The sequence below is a fragment of the Chinchilla lanigera genome, unplaced genomic scaffold, assembly GCF_000276665.1.
Source record: "Chinchilla lanigera isolate Chin_1 unplaced genomic scaffold, ChiLan1.0 scaffold00084, whole genome shotgun sequence".
In the NCBI taxonomy this organism is placed as follows: Eukaryota; Metazoa; Chordata; class Mammalia; order Rodentia; family Chinchillidae; genus Chinchilla; species Chinchilla lanigera.
Window position 1 is genome coordinate 9,166,018 of NW_004955485.1, and position 23,578 is coordinate 9,189,595.

Consider the following 23,578-nt stretch of genomic DNA (forward strand, 5'->3'; position numbering starts at 1 on the left):
GCCCGCGAGCAGGTGAGGGGCGGAGTGGGGCGGCGGCTGCGCGGCCGGGCTGGGGCCGGGGTGGGCGTCGCGCTCTGGGTCCCGGAGCGGCTCTGCTGGATTCTGCGCGGGGTGTTGTGGGGTCCTCGCCAGCAGACCCCCCGCCCGTGCGTGGGGAGAGGGCCACGCGGCCGCTGCACATCGGAGCCGCAGCCTGGGCCCGGGGGCCCCGGGTCCTGAACTCCATCCCAAGGTTGAGCCCTCCCCGTACACTCTGGGGAGAGGTGCCTTTGTGGGCTGAGCCCGCGTTTTCTCTCACACTTTAGGCCCGGGGTCATCCCACCTCCGCGCTTAGCTCTGCCTCTGCGGACTGGGGGTGGGCGGAGGACTCCGCTGAGAGCGAAGTGAGCGGTGCAGAAGAGCTCCCCGTCCACGTTGTTATGTTCAGGGTCCCAAGGTCCGAGCCAGTGACCTGGGCTCGAGTCTGGTCCAGGGTGGCAGAGGTGCGGCCTGTGGGCTTGGGCAGGCAGGAGCCTCGCCAGGGCTGGGGTGGGAGTTCCGGGGTCCGAGGCGCAGTACTCACATCCGCTGCGGATCCCTGCGTCCCTGCCCAGGTCTGAGTACACGCTATCTGAGAGGGGCCCGGAGACACAGAAGGCCCATGGAGCTCAGGGCGCCGGGGGCCGGCCGCCGGAGGACTACCACCTCTCTTCGGGGCCTGTAGGGCGCCGGGCTTGCCAGCCACACCATGGCGCGCGGTTTCGCGCCGAGCTTCGACCCTCTGGGCCTGGGAGAGCTCAGCTCCGGCTCTCTGAGCTCCCTGTCCTCCCGAGGCCACCTGGGCAGCGACTCAGGCTCCACCGCAACGCGATACCTGCTGAGGAAGCAGCAGCGCCTGCTGAATGGGCCCCCGCGCGGAATCCGAGCCTCATCACCCATGGGCAGAGTGATCCTCATCAACTCCCCCATAGAAGGTGGGTCGGTCGCAGGCGCTGAGCTGGGTCGGGACAAGCCCAGGATTGTAGCTGTGTCAGAAGGGGCCAGCCGGGCCTGGAGGCTGGGAAGGGGTCCATTTGTGTTGCCTTTGGAGGTGGGGCAGGGTGGAGGGCAGTGTGACCGGCTCCTTCCTCAGGCTTCAGGTGAAGAAGGAGGAGCCTGTAGGCAGAGCAGCAGATGCTCAGAAGAGGGGCGAACAGGAGGATGGAGGGCCAGCGAGGACGCCCAGGACTGGTCCCTGAAGGCAGAAACAGTGTGTGGCGCCCGAGCCCGCTGTATTGCCCGGCGGCCCCGTGCCGCCCTGGTCAGCGCCTACAGGGGACCTGCACGATGAGGCCCAGTCTCCACCCTCTGGAAGTGTGTGGTGCGGCTGCGCACAGGGATGGAGCAAGCGCCGCCGGCGTCGGGCCGCAGCTAGCGCCCACCAACGCCGGAAGCAGAAGTGCAGAGCGCGGCAGGGCGGGCACCTGGGAGACAGCCTGGTGCCGTGACAGATGTGAAGCGCAGAGCTGGGGGCCGGACAGGACCTTGAGTGCCGTGTGGCGGGGAGGGCGGGCTGTGCCCCTGCCGGCGTCTGCGGGCAGGACCAGATAGGCATCTCCAGCTCTTCTCCTCTTTCCTCTCCAGCGGGGCACCCCGGCTGGATCTCCGGTATGCCCTGTTTCTCACCTGAGGCTTGGGCCGGGCCCCTCTGGCCTGCCCACCCCCCCCCCCGGGTCGAGTGGGTTGTTGGGAGCAGGCTTGCTTCCCCCTGCGGCCAGACACACTCACCCTGTCATCCGCTGCAGGGGTGCTCTGCTGAGGGTCACCACTGTCATTCTGGTCAGGGGCGGAAGTCCCAGAGGAGCTGGGAGGCATGGGGGGCAGTGCAGCCTCCCGTTATTACAACTCTGCCATATGGCCCCTGCCACACACCCCATGCCAGCTTTCAGAATCCTGCAAAGAGTCTCTGCCAAAAGTTCCAAGACTGCTTGCTCCCCTGCCTCACCCTGCCCTGCACTACCAGGAAGCAGCATGTAGCCGCTACCAGGCCCTACTCTGATGCAGTCCTCCCCTCGTCCTGGGGACAGACGTCTCCCTCTCACACAGCTGGGCACTCCTGCCCATGTTCCTGTCCAGACCCCACCAGGAAAGTAAAGTAACCGATGAGGGAGAGCCTGGGGACCTTGTTGGTGTCTTCTAACGGGGAAACCAGGAGTCCCATCAGCTCAGAACCCAGTTGGTCCCAGGGAAGTGCGTGCTCTAACCTGGCACTGTGGTGCATGGCTGTCATGCCAGCCTTTGTTTTTTTTTTTTCTTTTTGAGACAGGGTCTCCCTGTGCAGTTCAGACTGGCCTTGAGCTCACTTTGTAGCCCAGGCTGACCTCAGACTTGCAACAATCCTCCTGCCTCAGCCTCCGGACTGCTGGGATTACAGGCATGCACCACCATGCCTGGCTACACCAGCTATTTTGGGGGTTGAGGCAGGAGGATCACCAGTTTAAGGCCAGCCGGGCAACTTAGGAAGGCTCCACCTCAAAAGAAAGAGGAAGAAAATACATGATCTTTCATCTAAACCAGCACTTTCTCCTCTCCTAGTTCATTCATTCATTCATTCAGGTATGTGTTCTCTTACTTATTCAAAAAATACTCAGACAGCAAGCACTGTGCAACATACTGGGGCTAAACTGCTGGGAAGGAATTACAGTTTTCACGACTGAGCTTACGGCTCAGTGACAGGAGACAGGTAATAAACAAGGTGTGAGTGGCCAGTGATCGCAGAGGATGGGAGAATCCGGAAGGAAATATCTGAGTGATGAAATACAAGACTGGTTCTCATATCAGAGTGGGCTGGGCTGCCAGGAGGGCCTGGCGAAAGGTCCCCTGGGCCTCACGTCCGAGCTTCCAGTTCAGTGGGCTGACACTGAGGCCCGGGAATGTGCACTGTAATGAGTTCGAGGCTGATGCTGCTGGTGCTTCGATGCTGCTGGTCTGCTCCTGCCCTGGGATGGCTGTCCTGCCTCGGGAGCTCAGGCTTCCTGAGCAAGCGAGTCGGAGTGAAGCATCGAGGAGAGGCGTGGCCTTAGAAATGCCAGCTCAAGAGCACTGCAGGCTCCGGGGTGCCCGGTGTTGGCCGGTGTGAGAAGAAGGAAGGAGGGTGGCCCACGCCAGGGAGGGAGGGCAGTGGCAGAGGCACGCGGAGGAGGCCCCGGAGGAGAGCAGGTGGGGTGGGGGGCGCTGCCGGGTACAGAGGGCACGCCACGCTGGCCTGCTGTGGCTGTGCTGGGGTGGAAGAGGCAGCCAGCTCGGGAAGGGGCTGCAGAGTGCCCTCACGTCCACAGCCTGGCCAGGGCCCAGGGAAGGACTAGGGGGAAGAGGGCTGCGGTGGAGGCCAGTGGCCCCTGGCCAAGGCTGAGCGTCCAGGTCGGTGTGACTCCCAATCAGCTGGCAGCCCCAGGATTGCCCAGGTGTCTGCCTGCACCAGCGCTCCCCAGCTGCCCTGGCCGTGCACTGTAACCTGATTTCTGTGGGATCAAATTGAAATGTGTGCAGCTGGGTGTGTGTGTGTGTGTGTGTGTGTGTGTGTGTGTGTGTGTGTGTGTGAGATTTCTCCCTCTCAGACCTCTAGAGTAAGCCTGGCCTGAGAAGAAATCTCCCTTTCTCACCTGGGAACCAACTTAGCATCTCCTCTCCTAGAATTTCTCTACCCAGAAGTTCTCTGGGCCGGCTCTAGCCTGGCTGTCTGCACCCGCTCCCGGGGCTCCTCTTCCCTCTGACCCCCATCCCACTGTGGTGGTCTCATGACCCCCGTGGGAAGCCAAGACTCGGAGACTCCAAATTTGGGAGGCAAAGGCGTTTATTTCAGGCCTGGCTGACGCAGACTCTTGGAATCGATCCCGAGAATGCGTGCCTCACAGACTAAGTGCTCTGAATTTAAGCACAAAAACCGCAAGAGGGGCGGGGATGGGGTGATAGGAAAGCAGATCCGGCAGGTGGCGCTTTGCTCAGTTGCACAAGGACAGCTAGTTTTTTCATTATGTCCTTTTAAGGGAACATTACCTTGGTCTAACACAACATGCTTATCAATACAGTATAACGGTCAGGTCACGAAGACTCAAGAGAAATTCCACAGCATAACATGTTTATCATGGCTACTCAGGCTCATACAAAACAGCAATGTAGCGCAAGGTTATAACACACACCACCACAGCCTTCTAAGAAGCACCTCTCCCTCGCCCTTCCCAGCACTGGCGGGGAGGCAGGGTGCTGTGTGGGTGCTCTGTCCAGGTAGCCCTGTAGCTCCTGGAGCCCTTCCCCAGAACCACTGCTGAGAGACAGAGGGGCCTCAGAGATCCCTCCAGACATGACACCAGGATTTCCCACCTCCGCTCTAACACTTCCAAAGTCAGGGAGCTCACTCTGTCCCAGAAAACCCACTGCACTGTCAGCTGAGTGTTTGAGAAAGCCTTTGCTTACCAAATCTGTGGCTCCCTAACCCTGCTGTGTGGCCTTGGTCCTGTCCTCCAGGTCACACAATCAAGAACCGCTCATGCCGTCCACACGAGACTCCAGGTCTTCCGAGTTAGCTCCAGTGCCCTATTTCTGCTATAAGCAAACGGGCCAGGACCTCCTCAGCTGCCCCCAGACTGGGATCTTGAGACTTCCTTTCTACACATCTGACTTGGCAGGAATTTTTAGGAATGTGGGCACCGGAAGCTGTAAAATTAGACACACACACACACACACACACACACGCACACAGTCCAGCTGTTCCCACCCGCCCCGCACCCTCTGTGGTCTGTGGGCGCTTGGGAATCGACGTGCACACCCCCGTAGGGCCCTCGGTGCTCCTGTGGCTGCCCACAGCCCAGCATTTCAGGCCCCAAGCTGGGGAGCCCAGGGACCCTCTGTGCCCACAGAACGCGGGCTCATGCCTGTGTCCCCGTCCCCACAGCCAACAGCGACGAGAGCGACGTCATCCACGCGGTGCACGTGGAGAAGAGCGCGGCGGGGAGGCTGGGCTTCAGCGTGCGGGGCGGCTCCGAGCACGGGCTGGGGATCTTCGTCAGCAAGGTGGAAGAGGGCAGCAGTGCTGGTGAGTGGGGCTGTGACCCGGGGGGGCCACCCACAGCAGAGGCCAGGCCAGGCCGGCCGGCCGCCGCCCTGGGCAGAGCGGTGAAAGCACAGCACGGCTCTGGCCCGGAATGCTGTGGGAAGGGAGGTCAGCACCACCTTGCCCCTGCAGAGCGGGCCGGCCTGTGTGTGGGGGACAAGATCACCGAGGTGAACGGGCTGAGCCTGGAGAGCACCACGATGGGCAGCGCCGTGAAAGTGCTGACCAGCAGCAGCCGCCTGCGCATGACCGTGCGGCGCATGGGCCGGGTGCCGGGCATCAAGTTCTCCAAGGAGAAGACCACGTGGTGAGCAGCGCTCCCCCTCCCTGCCTGCCCCTCCCCCTCCCTAGCTTTGGGCGCCCACACCCGGCTCCCAAGGCCTCGCCCTGAAACTAGGGGCAGCCGTGTCCCGCCCACCACCCCGTGAGCTCTGCTCCCCGCCAGCTCCAGCACCCTCTGTGCTGCGGCTGCACTCAGGCCCAGAGCAGACCCTCTGCACACACAGCCTTGGACCAGAGACTGGGTGCACAGCAGGTGCTTAGTGTGCTGGTCCGTCACACGAAGGAAGGAAGGGGACAGAAAGAGGAGGAGAGGAGAGAGGTGAAGCAAGGAGAGAGGAGGGGGAGGGGAAGGAGGGGAGGGAGGAGGCTGGGCGTGGGTGTTGCAGCTGCTCCCTGAAAAGAGGGATTAGGACATCTCCTCAACCCGCGGAACCCTAGGTCCCACTGAACATCCCAGCCTGGAGCAGGCAACCCCCTTCCTCCTGCCGTTGCTGGGGCTGCTGGGAGGCAGCGGGCGCAGCTGAGGCCCCTCCCTGTGTCCAGGGTGGACGTGGTGAACCGGCGGCTGGTGGTGGAGAAGTGCAGCTCGTCACCGTCCGACAGCGGCTCGGAGGACGGCGTGCGGCGCATCGTCCACCTATACACGACCTCCGACGACTTCTGCCTGGGCTTCAACATCCGCGGGGGCAAGGAGTTTGGCCTTGGCATCTATGTATCCAAGTGAGGGCTGGCGTAGGGGTGGGGCTTGGGGAGGGGCCGGGGAGCGGGCTGGGGTGCTCAAGAGAGAGGGCCTCTGCTGGGGTGAGGGAGGCAGCCAGGCTCCCATCAACCCATCCTTACCTGACCCCAGAGTGGACCACGGTGGCCTGGCCGAGGAGAATGGCATCAAAGTGGGGGACCAGGTCCTGGCGGCCAATGGCGTCCGGTTTGATGACATCAGCCACAGCCAGGCGGTGGAGGTACTGAAGGGCCAGACACACATCATGCTGACCATCAAGGTAGGCAGGACGTGGAGCTGGGCAGCCGGGCTGCGGGCGGGGCTGCGCAGAGTGCCGCGGGCTCAGCGTGCTCCTTGCTGTGCCGCGGGTGCATCTCCACAGCCCCGGGAAGGAGGCCAAGCGCGTCCTCCTCCCTGCCTTGTGAGAGGCTGAGGCTTGGAGAGCACAATAACCGGGTCGGTGATTGCTCCGGCTGAGCCTGGCCCAGACTGCCCGGGGTGCCAATTCTGAATGGGCCCCTAGGGCTGGAGGAGCCCATGTCCTGCCCTGCAGGAGGCAGGGCCACTGCAATTTGGGGCAGGACCTGGCGATGGGCATCCGGGGGCATGGGGCAGGGAGGGCCGGCTGCTGCCAGAGCTTGGACTGCAGGGGAGGCAGCTGGACTGTCACTCATGCAGGTCTCAGGAGTGCCCGAGGGCCAGGTCTTCTCCCCTGGCTCCCTCAGGGCTTATGCCTCCCTGAGTCCCTGGGCCCCACGTTACCCTCTCCCTCCCATGCCTTCGCCACTCACCTCCTCCTCCACCTTGTGTCTCCCCAGACATCCCTGCGAACTCGTGCCTGCCCCTTATTTATTGTTTGACGGTACTTTTAAGCTAGTCTGTGCTTTCCTGTGCCAGTGGCAGCAGTGGGTAGGGTGGACAGGATCTCTGCTCCTGGGGGGAGGCAGTGGGGTTCTCACAGGCAGTGACTCGGGTATGAAGAGTCACTTAGGAAGGCCCTATGTCAGGGGCATTGGGGCAGCCCTCCAAGGGAGGGACACCTAAAGCACGAGCATGAGCCAGCTACATCACTGGCATCAGGAAGAGCATGCGCAAAGGCCCTGTGGTATGAGGAACTTATCACATTCTGAAATAAAGTGGCCCATGTGACATGAGCACAGTGAACTCAGAGGAGTTGAGAAGTTTACTCCTGTCCTGCTCCTCTCCCACTCCTACCCTCCTGCCTGCTCTGCGATGCCCACTGTGCCCTCCTAGGAGACTGGCCGGTACCCTGCCTACAAGGAGATGGTTTCTGAATACTGTTGGCTGGACCGATGTAAGTGGCTCAGGTACTGAGGATGGAGGGAAGTGGGGGTCATATCTCTGAAAAAGGAAAGGGCATGGCCAGGGATCCTGGAACTGCCTGCCGGCCGTCTGAGGACTTGCAGAGCCAGTCCCAGCTCTGGGCCTGGAGCCCTTGTGAGTCACGGAGCAGCTTGCCGGGGCCTCCCAGGTCGGCGGCAGGGCTATGGCAGTGCTGACCCGACCTCGGGCAGACAGGCCTTCCTCCACCCCAACCCCTGGGGCCTGCAAGCCCCAGGCCCCGGCGCACACCAGCCAGAGGCCTGAGGCGCTGTCCACTGCCCCACAGTGAGCAGCGGGGTGCTGCAGCAGCCGGCCCCAGCCTCCGAGAGCAGCTCCAGCATCTCCTCCTACGCCTCCAGCGTCCCCTACAGCTCTGGCTCCCTGCCCTCCGACCACATGGACGCCTGCCTGGGGCCCGAGGAGCCCGGCGGCCAGGGCCCAAGCTGGGGCAGGGCAGACACTGCCATGCAGACGGAGCCGGAGGCGGGCGGCCGTGTGGAGACCTGGTGCAGCGTGCGGCCCACGGTCATCCTCAGGGACACAGCTATCCGCGCCGAGGGCCCCCCACCCTCCCGCCATCCCGACACGGTCCTCCCCGAGTCCCCCAAGACGGCTCTGCTGCTGGCCCTCAGCCGGCCCCGGCCCCCCATCGCGCGCTCCCGGAGCCAGCTGACCCTGTGGGGTACGTGGGGTGGGCGGCCGCTCTCTCCAGCCCCCGCTCCGAAACCTGCCCCGCTCGGGCCTGGGCCCAAACCTCCACTTGCCGCAGGCCTGGACCCAGAACCGCTTGAGGGTGTACTCAGATCCTGCTCTGGGCTCCATTTTAAACCAAGCCTGGGCCCCAAAGCCACCCTAGTGCTGGCCCCGGCTCTGATGTGCTCCAGCCCCAGGCCTGACCCATCCCTCCAGCCCGGAGTGCCTGGCTTACACACGTGCTCCCTCTCCCTCTCGTCCCCCCAAGACGGACCCCTCCCGCAGCTGCAGCTTGCGCTGGGGAGGTGGGCAGCTGGAGGAGAAGCCGAGCCCTGACCCGCACAGCTGCACAGTGGCCTGGTCCCTCTCTGCCCTCCCACGCCCGTGCCCCTCGGCCTCCCCCTGCCCACCCTGCAGCTCCTGGTCCTCCCTGTGTCTGCAGAGGAGAAGAAGCGGCAGAAGAAGGAGAAGTCAGGGTCCCCTGGGGAGAAGGGGGCTCTGCAGCGCTCCAAGACGCTGATGAACCTCTTTTTCAAGGGAGGGCGGCAGGGGCAGCCTGCTGGGGACAGGCGCAGAGAGGCCTGGACGCTGGACGGCGGAAGCCCAGCCAAAGCCCGCCCTCGCCTGGACCTGGAGAAAGGTAGGGAGGAGGGCGTGGGGCCAGGTCCACCGCTGAGCTCCCTGCAGCTCTGGGGAGACATCCCGTCCCCCGCGCCACCCCAGGCTGGTAAAACAGGAGTGTGACGCCTGCTTCCTTGGGGCAGCGAGAGTGAGGGAGTCAGCGGAGGGCTCACGTGGTACCTCGGCCACACAGGGGAGACCCAGAGCACGTGGCCCTTGTCACCCCGCCTCACCCCACCTTCCAGAAAGGGAAACTGATAGAGGCACAGCAGGGAAGTGGAGCTGGGCATGTTGTTGCCCACCTGTAACCCTAGCTAGTCGGGAGGCTGAGGCAGGAGGATCATGCCCAGGAGGCCAGCCTGGGCAACTTAGCAAAACCCTGGCTCTTAACAAGATTGTTAAGCGGGCTGGGCACAGCCCTGTGGTAGAGCGTGGGTCTTGTGTGCTCAGGGCCTGGCATCCAACTCTTGCGCTCAGAGCCCTGGATCTTGGGGGTAGTGACGGTAAGGCCTGCTTTTGCCCGGGGAATCCAGCTTTACACCCTCTGGCCAGAGCTCCACCTGCCCAGTCCGCTTCTAGGCCCTGCTTGGCAAGACCATCTCCAGATCCGGGACCAGCAGGAGGCCCAGCCCAGCCTGTCTTCAGGCAGAGGCCGCGCATGGCCCTGGCTGGGACTCTGGACCGGGAGCCGATGAGTTAAGACAGAGATGCATGTGACAGCAGTTGTGAAAAGCCTCTCAGCTCAGCTGTGGACTTGAGCTGGCCTAAAGGTCTGAGCACCGGCCCCAGACACGTGGCCCTCGCATCTTTGGGCCCCATTCTCCCGGGCTGGCTTTGCCTTCATGCCGGGAGGTGCGGTGGTTGCTCTTGCCCGGCCTCGCGGGGCGGGTGGCCTCTCACACAGCTCCGGCAGGCTCTGCTGTGGCCACATGCCGCTGTGTGGACCTCAGGCAGGCGCCCGCACGAGCCAGGTGGGGGCGTGCCGACCCACGCTGGGGCTGAGGAGAGGGCCGGTCCCCAGAGGACTGTCGGGTGCTCTTTCCAGAGAGAAGAGCAGATGTCGGGTAGGTGGGAACAAGAGGATGAGGAGCCGGATGTTCCCCACCGGAGGGTTCTCGCTTCGGGGCATCATGGTGCCGGTCCACAGGAGAGATGACCCTCCAAAGCAGGGTGGCCAGCCCTACGCCGCCTTCTCCCTCAGCTCCCACGGCTCTGTGCTTTCCTGCGCCCCGCTCACCTGTCTACTCCTCTCTGTCCTCCCGACGCTACTCTTTCCCTCTGTCCCTTGAAGGTGGGTCCCCCACACGCTGGAGTCCTTCCCCCCATACCCTGGGCAGCTCTTCCATCCCAAGTCTTCTCGGACTCCCTGCACTCACTCCACTGAAGGCCCAGCTGGCCGCGACCATCCAGCCCAGCAGGGCCGGGACAATCCCCGTCCCACCTCCACGCTCTCCTCGAAGCCGGATCCCCGCTCTCTGCCTCCACACTCAGCTGAGCCTCCTCTCTCACAGGGAGCACGGGGCCGGTGCAGAAGTTTGTCACCTGGAGACTGAGGCGCGGTGAGTTGTGTGTCCCTGTCCAAGGCCTGGTCTGCGGTCGAGCAGCAGGCAGATTGTGCTGGGGTCAGCTCAGTGGGGCCACACAAGACTGACTGGACCAAGCTTCCTAGGAAACAGGGTTGCAGGCAGGTAAGGGGTACATTTTGAGGGCTGTGTTAAGACTCCCTCTAGGCGGATTTGGGAGCAGTGAGAGACTGTGCTAGGATGCCAATGGAGAACAGACTAATGTGCTTTTAGGAGACACATGAGTCACCAAGCTAAGGCTTCATGAAGGAAGTGGTGGATCCAGGCACAGTTGTGGCACGCCTGTAATCCCAGCACTTCAGGAGGCTGAGGCAGGAAGATGGCAAGTTCAAGCCTTCCTGGGCAACTTAGCCACTTAGCGAGAACCTGTCTCAAATAATAAAATAAAAAGGACTGGAGATGTAGCTCAATGTGAAGGGCCTGCTCTCCCAGTACTAGAAAGAAAGAAAAAAAACCCACACATGCAAAGGAACAGACTGGTATGGGGTCAGTGATGAAGTGCCCATGGGCACCACAGGCTGCCACGCTGGGGAGCAGAGGCTGCAGCTGCAGTTCTGTCCTGGCACCAGGCTCCCCCAAGCCTGCTTTGGGGCCTGGTCCTTGTGGTGGGAGGCCCACCGCCTGACAGCTTCTGGCTCCTGCATCACACCCTTTGGCTCCTGCCCTGCAGACCGGGAGAGAGGCCGGGCCCTGTTCTTGGCCAGGTCTGGGAGTCCCTCCAGCCAGCTGCCCAGCATGGAGGAGCGGGTGCAGGCCTGGGACAGCCGACGGCCCCTTATCCAGGACCTGGCACGCCGGCTGCTGACTGAGGACGAGGTGCTGGCGGTCACTCGCCACTGCTCCAGGGTGAGCCCCGTCCTCTGCCGCCGTGGCCCTCACTCAGGCCACCGTCCCCCGTCACCCCTGCAGTCCATCTGTCTGTCTGCTCTCTCTCTTTCACACACACTCACCCGGGCCGGTCTCACAGTCAGGAGGGGAGCAGTGCATGCTGTGTGCCTCTGAGTTCCTGGTTTGTGTCAACCAGGCTGTGTGCCGGATCTGCGTGAGCCCCATGCTCTGCCTAGCGAATGTGCGGCCTGTCTGTGCATTGCCACCCGGAGCCTGAGACGTGGCCGTTTGTGCACCCCTTTCCCAAGGCCTGGTTCACAGTGAGGTAGAGGAGGGGTGCTTTTTGGGGTTCACAGTGAGCTAGAGGAGGGGTGCGTTTTCGGGGGCCACTAAGGACTACACTCAGTAGGCCTGGCCTGGACCCTGAGCCCTGAGCGGGCGGCTGTTTTTCCATCCTCCAGAGGACCTGCAACTCTAGGCTACGGCCACTAGATGGGGCTCGGTGTCTGTTTCTGGGGCTGGCTGCCAGACCTCAAGCAGGAAGTCTCAGTGTGTCCCTGGCTCCCCCGCCGGCCCACATATGGTCCCAACCAGACCCCAGGGCTCCCAATGCCCCTGGAACGGAGCCTGGCCCGGGAGCTCGGTAGAGTCCGCAGGGGACTGGGGTGAGCACCCTGAGCCCACCCTCCCCGCTCCAGCCTGAGCCGTTGTTCGGCAGCCGCCAGACCTGGAATCACAGACTTTACACTCCCTAAGGGTGTGCAAGCCCGTCCCCCACCTTCAGCCCCTCCACGTGACGCCCCGGCCCGTCCCGGTGCCTGGGCCCCCATGGCCTCCGTTATCCAGGCTGTGAACTGCACACCTCGGGGCTCCAGCCCCGGGCAGTCAGTGGCAGGCTCAGCGTTCGCACCACCTGGGGGCACTTCCTCCCCACCTGCACCCCGCTCAGGGTCTGTCCTGTGGGAGTCAGCGTAGGAATCGCCACCTCCGTGGCCCCCTGCCCGCCCACGTCTCTGACATGCCCCTCAGCACCACTGCCGGCGTCTGCGGCTCACTGCGGGACGCAGCTCCTCTGCCCCCCGCCCCCACTGGGCAGGGCTCCGGAGGGTGTAGGGCAAGGTCTGCACTACCGTGCCCCCATTGCCGGTACAAAGCCCGGCACTCAGTGGGTGCTGAATGCAGCACTGTGGGCTTGGAATGTGTGCCCACATGTGGCTGGTTCTGTGCAGGACACGTGGATAGGCGGATTTTTCTTTTTTTGAGTCAGGATCTCACTGTGTAGTCCAGTCTGGCCTTGAACTCATTCTGTAGCCCAGGCTGGCCTCAAACTCACTGTGATCCTCCTGCCTCGGCCTCCCAAGTGCTGGGATTAAAGGTGGGTGCTACCAGGCCCAGCTGAATAGGCAGCTTTTGTGTGTGGCTCAGGGCCACACACGTAGTTTATATGTGACTTATTTCCAGATATTCATGAATGAAGCCGTGTGACGCTGGAACCAGGGCTGTTCTGTGTCTGTGCCCCGGGATGTCCAGGGTGTGCAGCCCTGCGTCGGGCTCCTCCTCACCACCCGGGGGCAGTGTGCTGTCCGAGATGGGCCTGGCTCCAGTTCTGCAGAGTCTAGGGCGTGGCATCCGGGCAGTGCCAGGCAGAAGAGTGCTGGCGGAAGGGCTTCCTGTGGAACCACCCCTTCCCCAAACAAAGGCCCGGGACTCCTGTGTGGGCGTGAGCTGGGGACTGGAGTCCGCCCCCAGCACCCTTTCCACAGGGCAGGGCCTTCCTTTGCCAGAGCAGGTGCAAGCTGGGTGCCTCGGTCCCGGCCCCACTCACGTCCCCTTGCCTGTGTGGCCCTGAGCACGGCCCTTTCTGCTCAACAGCCTCCTCTCTCCCGGCAGCTGCTAAGTGTAAAAGGGTTAGAAAGTGCGTTGTGGGCTGGGATGTGGCTCAGTGGCAGAATGTGTGCTTAGTGTACACGGGGCCCTGGATTCAAGCCCTCACACCACAAAAATAAACAATAAGGGAATCCTGGAGATGTTCATCTCTTACACATTGTGCAGGTATCACCGCACACACTTGTGATCTCAGCTACCTGGAAGGCTGAGGCAGGAGGATCCTAAATTCAAGGCCAGCTTGGGCAATTTAGCAAGCCCCTGTCTCAGAAATGTCTTAGAAATAAAATGGGCTAGGGATGTAGCTCAGCGGCAGAGGGTTTGCCTACCTTGTGTCATGCCCCCTTAAATCCCCAGTATGGGGCAGGGGGAAGGGGAGAGCCCTTGTCCTGAAGCCATTGTTGCTACTGTTACAGATCTATGGGTACTGTAGGCTTCCCCTGGTCACGGTGAGTGATGAGACCGTCTTGTAGCCCCTGAGCTGGAGTGAACACTTCCTAAAGCTCAGAGGGGTGTGGGGTCCTGGCCCCTCCAAGGCCGCTTGACCTGCGCCTGTCTCTGCAGTATGTGCACGAGGGTGGAGTGGAGGACCTGGTGCGACCCCTGCTGGCCATTCTGGACAGGCCGGAGAAGCTGCTGCTGCTGAGGGACATCAGGTGGGGGACACGAGGGCGGGCTGGGGCAGGGACACGATGCCCGGGGCAGAGCCCTTCCAGCGCTGAGCCCTGGCCGCCTGGCTTCCCTTCCTCCCCCAGGAGTGTGGTGGCCCCCACGGACCTGGGCCGCTTCGACAGCATGGTGATGCCTGTGGAGCTGGAGGCCTTTGAGGCCCTGAGGAGCAGGGCAGGTCTGCGGCGGGCCGGGAGGACTTCAGGGCCCTGGGGGGGCGGGCTCACGAGGAGAAGGCAGCAGAGTCCCCGCGTCCGGGGCACCTGTGGGGGCGCTTGTGGGGGCCTGTGGGGAGGGGGCTGGCGTCCGACCTGTGTGCTTCCACAGTGCGGCCTCCTGCTCTGAGACCAGCGTGGCAGGACACGCCGCCCCGGCGCCACCTCATCACCCCAGTGCCCGGTCAGTCGGACCCCGGAGCCGGGAAGGGACCTGGGGGGCAGCACCGGGGAGACACACGGGGTCACGGTGGCTTCGGGGGCACCCTGAGGGTCCAGAAGCCACCCTGTTCACCTGAGCCGCTTCTGTCGCACTCACCACCCGGGCTATTGCCCATAGTGGGATTTAAGCCTTTTGTTATGTACTTTTGCCATATCAGGGCTTGAACCCAGGGCCTTTGCACTGAGCTACATCCCCAGCCCTTTTTCTTTTTATTTTGAGACAGGGTCTTGTTAAGTTGTCCAGGCTGGGCTCAAACTTGTGATTCTCCTGCCTCAGCCTCCCAAAGTGCTGGTGGTATTACAGGGGTGTGCCACCACGCCCAGCTCGCTCTCTAAAACCCAGTCTCATTCTGTGTAATAATCTGGGAAAAGTTACCAGTTTGATGTGCTGGTGACATTAAAATAGGTCTGTCTTAAATAGAATGGCCTAAAATACTATCACAATAGACCAGGCGTGTCGCTGCCCCAGAGTGCAGTGCCCTCACCGAGGGACAAAATGCAGGGGTGCTGAGGAACGCAGGCCCGGTTCTCAGAGGCCCCCAGCACCGAGGCCAGGACAGGGTCTGGCGAGGCCGGGTGGGAAGCGGAGGGCTGCTTGACTTGGCCTCTTCCCCAGACAGCCGCGGAGGGTTCTACCTGCTGCCTGTGAACGGCTCCCTGGAGGAGGAGGAGGGCGGGGAGCTGAGGGAGTGTCTGGGCCAGCGCAAGGCTTCTGCCAGCACCTCTGCCTCCCTCCACCCTCATAAAGGCCTCCCCCCTCTCCGAGACGTGCCAGTCGATGCCTATGCCCCACACCGAGTGGCAGGCTCACCCCCGCCCCTGCCGCCCCCTGTGGCACCCGGGCCGCCTCAGCCTAACTGGCTGCTCACCGAAGTCCTGAGTCCGGAGGCTGCTGCACAGAGCCAGGGCCGCAGCCGCAGCCGCAGCCGCAGCCGGGGTCGGGGCAAGTCCCCTGCGCGCGGGCGCTCCCCATCCCCTGCGCCTCACTCCACCCCCAGCGTGGCCAACGGGCGCCACCACAAGCCTCGGAAGGCCAGACCCCCCCTGCCACGACCTCTGGGTGGGCAGGCAGCCAAGGCTGGGCATGGCAGGACAGCCGAGGGGGCAGCCACGCAGGCCCCTGGCTGGGAGCTGAGGACAGTTACGCTGTCCAAGACAAAGCCGTCCCTGGGTGAGTCTGGGCAGACCGGGCAGGGCTGGGCTGGCCGGGGCGTGGTGGGGTAGTGGGCATGATTTCCCAGAGCTGGGCCTAGGAAAAGAACTTGGCTCCTGGAGTGCAGCTAGGGCCCTACATTTGGGGGGACTGGGACCTGGAGGGCTGAGTGTGGAGGCTGGGAAGACAGCGGGGCCCTGGACTTCACTGAGATGGGTCCCGGCTCCTCGCGGGAGCTTGCGGTTTCGTATGGCTGCTCGTTCACCCAGGGTTTCTGCCTTCCCAGGCATCAGCATTTCAGGAGGCATCGAGTCCAAGGTGCAGCCCGTGGTGAAAATAGAGAAGATCTTCCCAGGGGGCGCGGCCTTCCTCAGCGGGGCACTGCAGGTGAGCGAAGCACCAGGCCTCTCCCTAGGCCTGAGCCACGGCCTGGCAGGGCACGGGGCAGCTTCGTGTTCACCTTCCAGGGAGACAGACTCGGGCCAGGTCGCAGAAGCTTGGGAGGCAGGGGTCGGAGAGCGGATGAGCAATCCCCGGGGGAAGCTGTCCCTCCACGAGCCTGGGCCTGAGCAGGGCCCATCTTGCTCCACCCTGAGCCCCAAGGGACAAAGGGCCATTGTCTGGCCCCACCCTGCCCCCAACGGCTCCAGGCACAGAAGTCTCATTGTCCACCCCTGCACCCAGCTGGGGGAGGAGCGTCCCAGCCTGGAGGTGAGAGGCTGTGCCTTCAGGTTGGTGACCGTGGGGTGACACAGAAGGGCTGTGACTGACCCTCGTTCCAGGCTGGCTTTGAGCTTGTGGCAGTGGATGGTGAGAGCCTAGAGCACGTAACCCACCAGCGAGCGGTGGACGCCATCCGCAGAGCTTACCGCAACAAGGCCCAGGAGCCCATGGAGCTGGTGGTCAGAGTCCCTGTGCCCGGCCCGCCACCGTCACCCCGGCCCGCCAGCCCTCCCTGACCAGCACCTTCCTGCTGACTGTCCCTGTCCTCCAACCCCTTGATGCTGCTCTAGCTTCCCTCCTGTTGGCTTCCAGAACCTTCTTCAGAGGCCACGCTCCTCCAGCAGACTGCCCTTTCCCTGACCCTCCAGATTCCTGACTACCCTGAATGGATTGCAGTTCCCCACTGACCCATGGCCTTTCCCCATGCTGACCCCACTGTCCGCCTATGGTCCCCATAACCTCTTGTGAACCTCCCAGGGGCTCAGGAACCTCAGTCCTGCTTGCCCTGCCTACTGTGAGCCCCATCCATGCTGGCACCCCTCCCGGTGGCCAGGATGGCCCTGCCCTACCAGACAAGCCCGGTGTCCACAGACAGGAGTTAGGGACAGCCTACGTCAGCTGCATTCACTACTCCCTACACTAAGGGGAGAGGGTCAAGAAACCCCGGTCTGGAGTGAGGACCGGTGGGCGCTTTCTCACGATGCTGCCCTCCCCGCCTCCCCGCGGCAGAGACGCACTCTTCCGTCCCAGGCAGTAGTCCGTGCGGTGGACAGAATGGCGAGCCGTTTTCCTTTCTGACTCTGAGATCACTTCAAGACTTGACCGCCAGGACCTGACAAAGCTGGATTTCAGCCTCTAAGATAGGGCAGGGGCGTGGCCAGGAAAGGGGTGGAGCTCACCAAGTTCCCCAGCACGTTTATCCAGCACTTGTTTATCCAGCACTTGTTTATCCAGCACAGTCACTTTAAAAAAAAGTTTTTTTAATTTTTTCTTTGGGTTTTTACAAGAAATTTACAGTGTGAAAAATATACACGTGAAAACGAGGCCATAAATCTGGGTACTGGGAGGGGCTGCTTGGTCACAAACACAAATAAACAAGACATCTCTGAGTTCTTCCTTTGGTCTGACTTCAGCCCCCTCCAGCCCGGGAGAGAGGCTGCAGGGCTGGGACTTGGGGATCAGGCCCGGTCCCAGCCCTGTCCCCCAGCACGGGCAGGGGCAGGCACATGTGGTGCCATCTGGCTCTCTCTAGCTTTGGGGTAGGGCACATTTGGAGATGAGGGACCCCTCCTCTTCCCAGCTTCTGGGCTCTAGTGGGTGCGCAAGCACGGTGTCCAGTGGGCCTGGCACAGGTGCGTGTGTGTATGGTGGAGTGTTAGGAGCCTCTGGGGACAGTGACATGGTGACTTCAGAGGGATTTGCTCTTGCTTCTGCTGGTCTCAGAGGCCTGTACCCCAGGAGACAAGTGGCTCTGGGGTCCTCGGACTTGGGGATGCTCGGTGGACCCTGGGGCCCGAAGCAGAGCTCACTGCAGCGCTGGCACCCTAGATTTCAGTGGCAGTTATCTCCTCCAGGCAGATGCAGGGGGCAGGCTCGGTTAGGCCCAGTTCGGCCAGCTCCCGGGCCTCCAGCTCCAGGCTGAGCTGCTGCAGCTCCTGCTCCAGCTGCCGGTTGCGCCGGTACATCTGGATGTAGTTGTGCTGCAGCTGCTTCTGGTAGCGGATCACCTGCTCCTTCTCCGCCTGCCAGGCCAGCCGCTCCCCCTCGAAGCTGTCTCTCTGCTCCTCCCCTCTGCGCCGCTCCCGCTGCAGCTCGGCCCGCAGCCGTTCCACCTGGGCCCGCAAGCTGCCTCCTGCCCCGGCCGCTGCCCGCTGTACCTTGGCCTCATCACTCTCTGCCAGGAGAAATGGGTCAGTGGCGGGAGGTGGCACAGAGGGCTCCCGGAGTCCCGCTGCCTCCATGTCCAGCTGCCCAGCTTTCTCTCGGAGCCTCTCGGCCTCCTGGCGATGCCGCTGCAGCTCCTGTGAGCAGGTCTCCAGCTCCAGCTCCCGGGCTCGGGCTGCTTCCTGCAAGCCCCGTGCGCGGCCTTCACTGACCCGCAGGGCAGCCCGGGCCTCCCGCAGGGCCACCCGCAGCGACACCAGCTCGCTGCCCTTCTGAACCAGCTCTGCCTGAGACTCCTTCAGCTGCTGCTTCAGCAGGGAGATCTCGCCTGACTTCTGGCACACCTGAGATGGGAAGAAGGATCAGGAGAGGTGTGAGAAGGGTTCCCTGGGGCCAGACCCGGGGCAGCACACTGGACGCTCGGGGAGGGGAGTCAGTCTTTGTCATTTTTTTAGCCTAGTGATGTATTCAAGGCCAGACAGCCAGTAAGTGGCTCATAGGGGTACAGACCTAGAAGTGTTTTCCTCAGAGCTGGTGTTGAGATCAGAGTCAGACTGCCCAGGTTCAGGTATTAGCTCTACCACTGCTAGGTGAGATCTGGCTCCAGCCTTTCTGGGCCTGTTTACTCACCCGTGAAATGGGGTATTAACAGTACCCACTGTGCAGGGGAGGCAGTAGAATTGCAGTGCCACTGGCTACATGGGCATAAGACCAGCCCAATGAGGACACCCCACGCAGAGAGGGAGCGAGGAGGGCCCCAGTACACAGAGGCCAGGAGCCTGGGCCCCTCTCAGGTCCACCCTGCCGGGGCCCTCCTGCCTGCCCGCCGGGCCGGCGTACCTCCCACTTGGTCTCCTCTAGCCGGGGCCCGAGCTCCCGCTGCTCCTGCTCGAAGGTGGCACAACGCCGCTCCAGCTGCTCCCGCTCCTGCAGCAGCTGTGCAAAGTCGTCCTGCAGCTGCCGCTTCTCCTGCTGCAGCTGGAGCACCTGCAGCTGCAGCAGCTGCTGGGTCCTCCGGGCCCGCTGGGCCTGGGTTGCACAGTCCTCCCGTGGGGCCTCATGCTCTCTCCGCCAGTGCCGTGACCGCTCGCTGAATGGCTGCCGGTGAGAAGGGCCCTGGGTCCTGTGCACCCCTCAAGTGCCGTGCCCCAGCCGCCCACCCCCACAGCCCACGGCCCAGCGGAGGGGAGGGAGCGGCCACAAAGCCTGCGATGAGCAGGGTAACAACGGCATCGAGGCTCTTCTAGCAGAAACAATGGGAACAGCAAGCACTGCCTGACACAACTTCCCATTTACAAAGAGAAACTGAGGCTCAGTAAGAAGTAACCATCCAAAAAGTGGCGCATCTCAGTGCTCTGCCGCCGCACCACTCCACAGGGCAAGCCAGGCAGCTCCAGGTCTGCTGGGCGGCCCACCGCCCACCCTCCTCCCGGGTCAGGCACACTACCCCCGCAGCGCCATGACCACACCTGGCACACAGAGGCCTCGCTGTCCTCCAGACTGTCCCGCAGCTGCTGCAGCTCAGCATCCCGGTCTCGGAGCTTCCCCTCCAGGACGCAGTGCAGCAGGGCCTCATCCGAGGGGAGGGGTGGGGGTGGGGGTGGGGGTGAGCGGTCCCCACAGGAGCTGCTGTCAGGGGAGGCCTGGGGACCACTGCCCAGGAGCCCCCCAGCCACACGCCCTCCCCCAGAGCCTGTACTCTTGCTGGAGGAGGACCGGCCACTGTCCGAGTGGGAGGGCCCAGTAGGGGCCCCTCGGGCTGGCCCGGGCAGCGGCCCCCGCCCAGGGCCGTGGGAGGGCAGGTGTCCACCTGGAGAGCTGGTGGCTGGCTCTGCACCCCCGGTGCTGTAGGTGGGCAAGCTGGACAGAGAATTCCGACCGGAGTCGGACAGTGTCCCCGATGGGCAGCCGCTGGCCCAGCCGCTCAGTGCCAGGGGTTTGTCGGCAGCTGAGGAGGATGAGGAGGAGGAGGAGGATGCCGGGCCCCCAAACAGCTGTGTCAGGCTACCCTGGCTCCCAGACAGCCCAGCGGCCCGAGGACCCAGGAAGCTAGGCAGGGAGGGTGCCCCTCGAGACTTGGGCAGCACTGGCTTGAAGGCCGTGGGGCGGATCAGGACTTTCTCCATGTTCTGAAATGAGGCCATGTGACACTGAGGAGCCGCCCGTCTTCAAAGCCCTTGTCCTAGGCCCTGCCCTCCTGTCTGGGATCCTCAGCTCCCACACCAGCAACACTGGCTGCCCCTGGCAGGGGACCTCCAGAGTGTCAACTTATGTCTACCTATTCAAGAGGCTCATTTCTAAGCACCGGCCCAGCCACACAAGTGGAATGTGTATCACTACGTTTCCCCTCACAGAGGAGGCGGATGCTCCGCACGAAGGTCAAAGTCACAAAAAGTCAAACTCACAGGGTCACTGAATAGTGACTCAAGCAACTAATGCAGATGGGTGCTTGCTAGTGCTAGGTATTATTTGATTTACTTCTCACAACAGCCTCTCGCAAGAGCTGGCCTATTACTCAGAATACACACATAACAAAAAGTGGACTCAGGTGAGGTGACTTCCCTGAGGTCACACAGCCAGGTGAGACAGAGATGGGACTGGAACCAGGCGGGTGAACTTTTTTTTCTTTTTTTTTGGTTTTTCTCCAGTACTGAAAATCGAACTCACGACTTTGCGCTGTGTCGCTGAGCTAAACCCCCAGCCCCCATCTCTCTTCTAAATAAACTCCTGAAGTCCAGCTTCCCCAGGGCCTTCTGAGTCTACCCAGGCCACAAAGAGGCTGCTCCTTACCTTCTCCAGCTTTCCAGAGACAGGGATGAGCTTTGGGGGGGGCCCACGGAGGTGAGCGCTCCGAGCCCGCTGCTCTCGGCTCTCCTCTACATCACTGCTTGGGCTGGGGGGTGACTCTGTCCGGAAGTCCTCGTTGACGTACGTAAAGCTGGGGCCAGGGATGGGCTTCCTGGGTGGTACAGTTGGGCACAGAGGCTCCTGTGCCTCATAGGTGCCCCGTAGCAACCCATCCTGCTGGCGGAAGAAGGTGGGCCCCGAGGCGCCTCGGTGGCGGGGAGGAGCTGGCCCCACAGGGCAGGGCCGGCCGGAGATGAGACTGCTCACACTGCCCATGGCTGGAGCTTGGGGGGCGGTGGCCGCCTCAGGAGTGGGCTCCAGTGGCACTGGTACGGTGTGCACAATGGCCATGGCAGCAGAGGCTCGGGCCAGGCCAGGGGCCTGCAGGGCAACCTGTGAACAGGGCAGTGGTGTCAGAGTCCCTCTGCCTCGAGGCCCTCCCTACACAAGGCCTCCTCCCGATCCCCAGACCCAGGCCACAAACCGCCTGGATGGCAGGGACAAGCACTGCCACGGAACTCCATTCTCTCTTGTCTTCCACCACTCCCCAGCTCTGGTCTGAACATGGTGGAGGACTGATTCTGCCCAGAGATGAGCGGGGGTGTGGGGCCACTTGGCCATGGAGACACAAGCCTGGGCTTCCCTGCATCCCCCACAGAGCCCAGGACCCAGGAGGCAAGAAGTCCTCTCCCAGTCCCAACCACCTGTCCTGGCTCTCCTGGGACAGCAGGCCTCGTTCTAGGGCAACCTGGGCACATGCGACGTGGAGGATACAATCAGCAGCTCAGACAGTAATTAGGGAACAAGAAGCCAAGGCCAGGCTGTGCCCAGCCTCTCCCCTGCTGGGCCTCAGTTTCTCCCAGACAGAGAGGCGGCAAAGGTGGAGCCAGCCACAACAGGAACCCCACGGGTGTCCTCCAGGGTCCCCTGCCTCCCGGACACACACCCAGGCTCATGCTTGTTTCCAAGACAACTCCTAGTCCAGTGATGCGGAACCTCTGAGGGACTGAGTGTCCAAACTGCAACCCCAAACCCACTTATTTATTGCAAAGTGCCAATGCTGCAATTAGACCTGAATACTGAGGTTTTGGTTTAGAAAAGCACCTCATACAATTCACAACATCATCGCAGAGAGGCTCGGCACTCGGGCCACAGGTGTGCCGCCATGGTCCTGGCCTCCCTATACCCCGGCACTCAGGCCTAAAGGAGCCGAGGTCTTGCCCCATCGTCAGCTGCCGTGCTCACAGTGACCCCAGGGTGCGAAGGCAGAGGTCTACCACCACCCTGGGGGCTGCTGGGCCTCATCTGCCGGCATCCCAGGCTCAGGGCTCCACCTACCCAGGGCCTGCTCCTTCCTGCGGGGACAGCAAACCTCCACCCAGACCCCCTCCCAGTCCCGAGGCCATCATGGCCAGAGCCCAAGCATCTGCTGAAGTCCTCACGAAGAGCAGGAGAGAAAATTTCATGGGACTAGGAGTTTGGGCATGTGACACTGTTTGCAGGTGAGAACTGGGGACTTGCTTCAGTGGTGCAGCACTTGTGTAGCACATACAAGGAAGGGCCTGGGTTTAATCCCCAGCACTGCAAAAAGAAAAACAGAAACAAAAACAAACAAAAAAACCCACAAAAGCACCCCAAACGAGCATATGTAAAAATATGTGTCAAAAAAACACCACGGAGTGTGAGTGTACAGTATACGTGTGGACAAATGCATCAGTACATCAGTGTATTTTACAAGACCACGTAAATAAGAAATCACTATCCCCAGATGACAGCTACAAGTGAAAGCTGTAAGCCTGTAGGTCCAGGTGGACAGTGGTAATGGACGTGACTACAAGGAAATGTTAAGACACCTGCACCAGGACGTTCACGTCCACAGTGAGTCCCCGTGGGCACTGTACGTGTGCCTGTGTGAGTAGGATGGTGAAGTGTACTTGCACGAGTGTGAACGTGTTTAGGAGTGAGGGGGCCTGGGTGGCATGCCGCGTTCCCTATCCTCCTTGGACTAAGTCCACCCACCCTCAAGTGGACGGAGGGGAAGACCCTGGAGGTGCAAGAAGTGCACCAGCTACAGAGTGAAACCTCAGGCTTCCCGGCAGGGCTGGGAACTGGGGCCACCCCACAAGGCCAGCCCCGAGCAAAGCGGCTCGGGGTCACCCTCCTGCGCCCCTTCCCACCGGAGGGGCTACAGAGCAGGGCCCGGGGAGGGTGGCCGCAGACAGAGAGGCAGACAAAGAGTCGGGGAACCTGGAGGCCTGCTCAGGCGAGAGGCCACGAGCAGACCGGGCGGCCGGGTCTCAGACCCAAGCGGCCACGGCCTGTGGCTCCAGGGCGTCCAGCCGGGCGAGTCCGGCCTGGAAAGTCAGGCCCCGCCGCCGGCCGGCCAGCTCCCTCTCCGGGGCTGGAGAAGGAGGGGCGAGCGAGGCTCCATTTTGAGAAATGCGTCGTGGCTGTGGGAACAAGGAACCCCTCGTCCTCCCCAGCAGGCACGGGGACCCCACTCCCCTTGGAGGGCTGGGGGGCCTGGGGTCTGCGGCTCGGCCAGGGCCACACAGCCATCCGACCCAGGGCCCGGCTCGCAGAGACCTCGGCTCGGGGCAGAGCTGGGCGAAGTCTCCCCCTCCCAAACTCCAAGGACCGGCCGAGCGGGGCCGCGTCCTGCGCTCACCGATCCCCACTCCGCGACCGGAAGCCGGGAGCCCCCCGCCCACCCCAGCAGCCCCCTCGCAGGAAGTGGGGGCTGTGGAAGGCCGCCCCCAGCTGCGCCGCAAGTCGGAGCGCCCGCCCGGCCCCTCACCTCCGCCGCGCTGCTCCATGCTCAGCCCCGCCGCCCCAGGCGCTCGG

The 23,578-nt window shown here is 62.6% G+C and overlaps 2 protein-coding genes across 5 annotated transcripts; one reads left to right on the forward strand and one right to left on the reverse strand.

Annotated features, from left to right (window-relative positions):
• Positions 1 to 703: 703 nt before the first annotated feature.
• Positions 704 to 17,112, forward strand: Pdzd7 (PDZ domain containing 7; the record flags this gene model as incomplete). Of its 4 annotated transcripts, XM_013504049.1 has the most annotated exon segments (16): positions 704 to 953; positions 4,910 to 5,050; positions 5,201 to 5,375; positions 5,894 to 6,070; positions 6,201 to 6,348; positions 7,323 to 7,383; positions 7,699 to 8,094; positions 8,548 to 8,745; positions 10,238 to 10,285; positions 10,980 to 11,155; positions 13,586 to 13,677; positions 13,777 to 13,868; positions 14,018 to 14,089; positions 14,744 to 15,298; positions 15,567 to 15,667; positions 16,063 to 17,112. In XM_013504049.1, coding segments are annotated over 16 exon segments (2,859 nt in total), but the record flags the coding sequence as incomplete, so codon positions are not given.
• Positions 16,967 to 21,127, reverse strand: Lzts2 (leucine zipper, putative tumor suppressor 2; the record flags this gene model as incomplete). Its single annotated transcript, XM_013504052.1, is given in 4 exon segments — positions 16,967 to 18,231; positions 18,728 to 18,985; positions 19,357 to 20,016; positions 20,678 to 21,127. Coding segments are annotated over 4 exon segments (2,010 nt in total). The 3' UTR covers positions 16,967 to 17,547.
• Between the last annotated feature and the right edge of the window lie 2,451 nt (positions 21,128 to 23,578).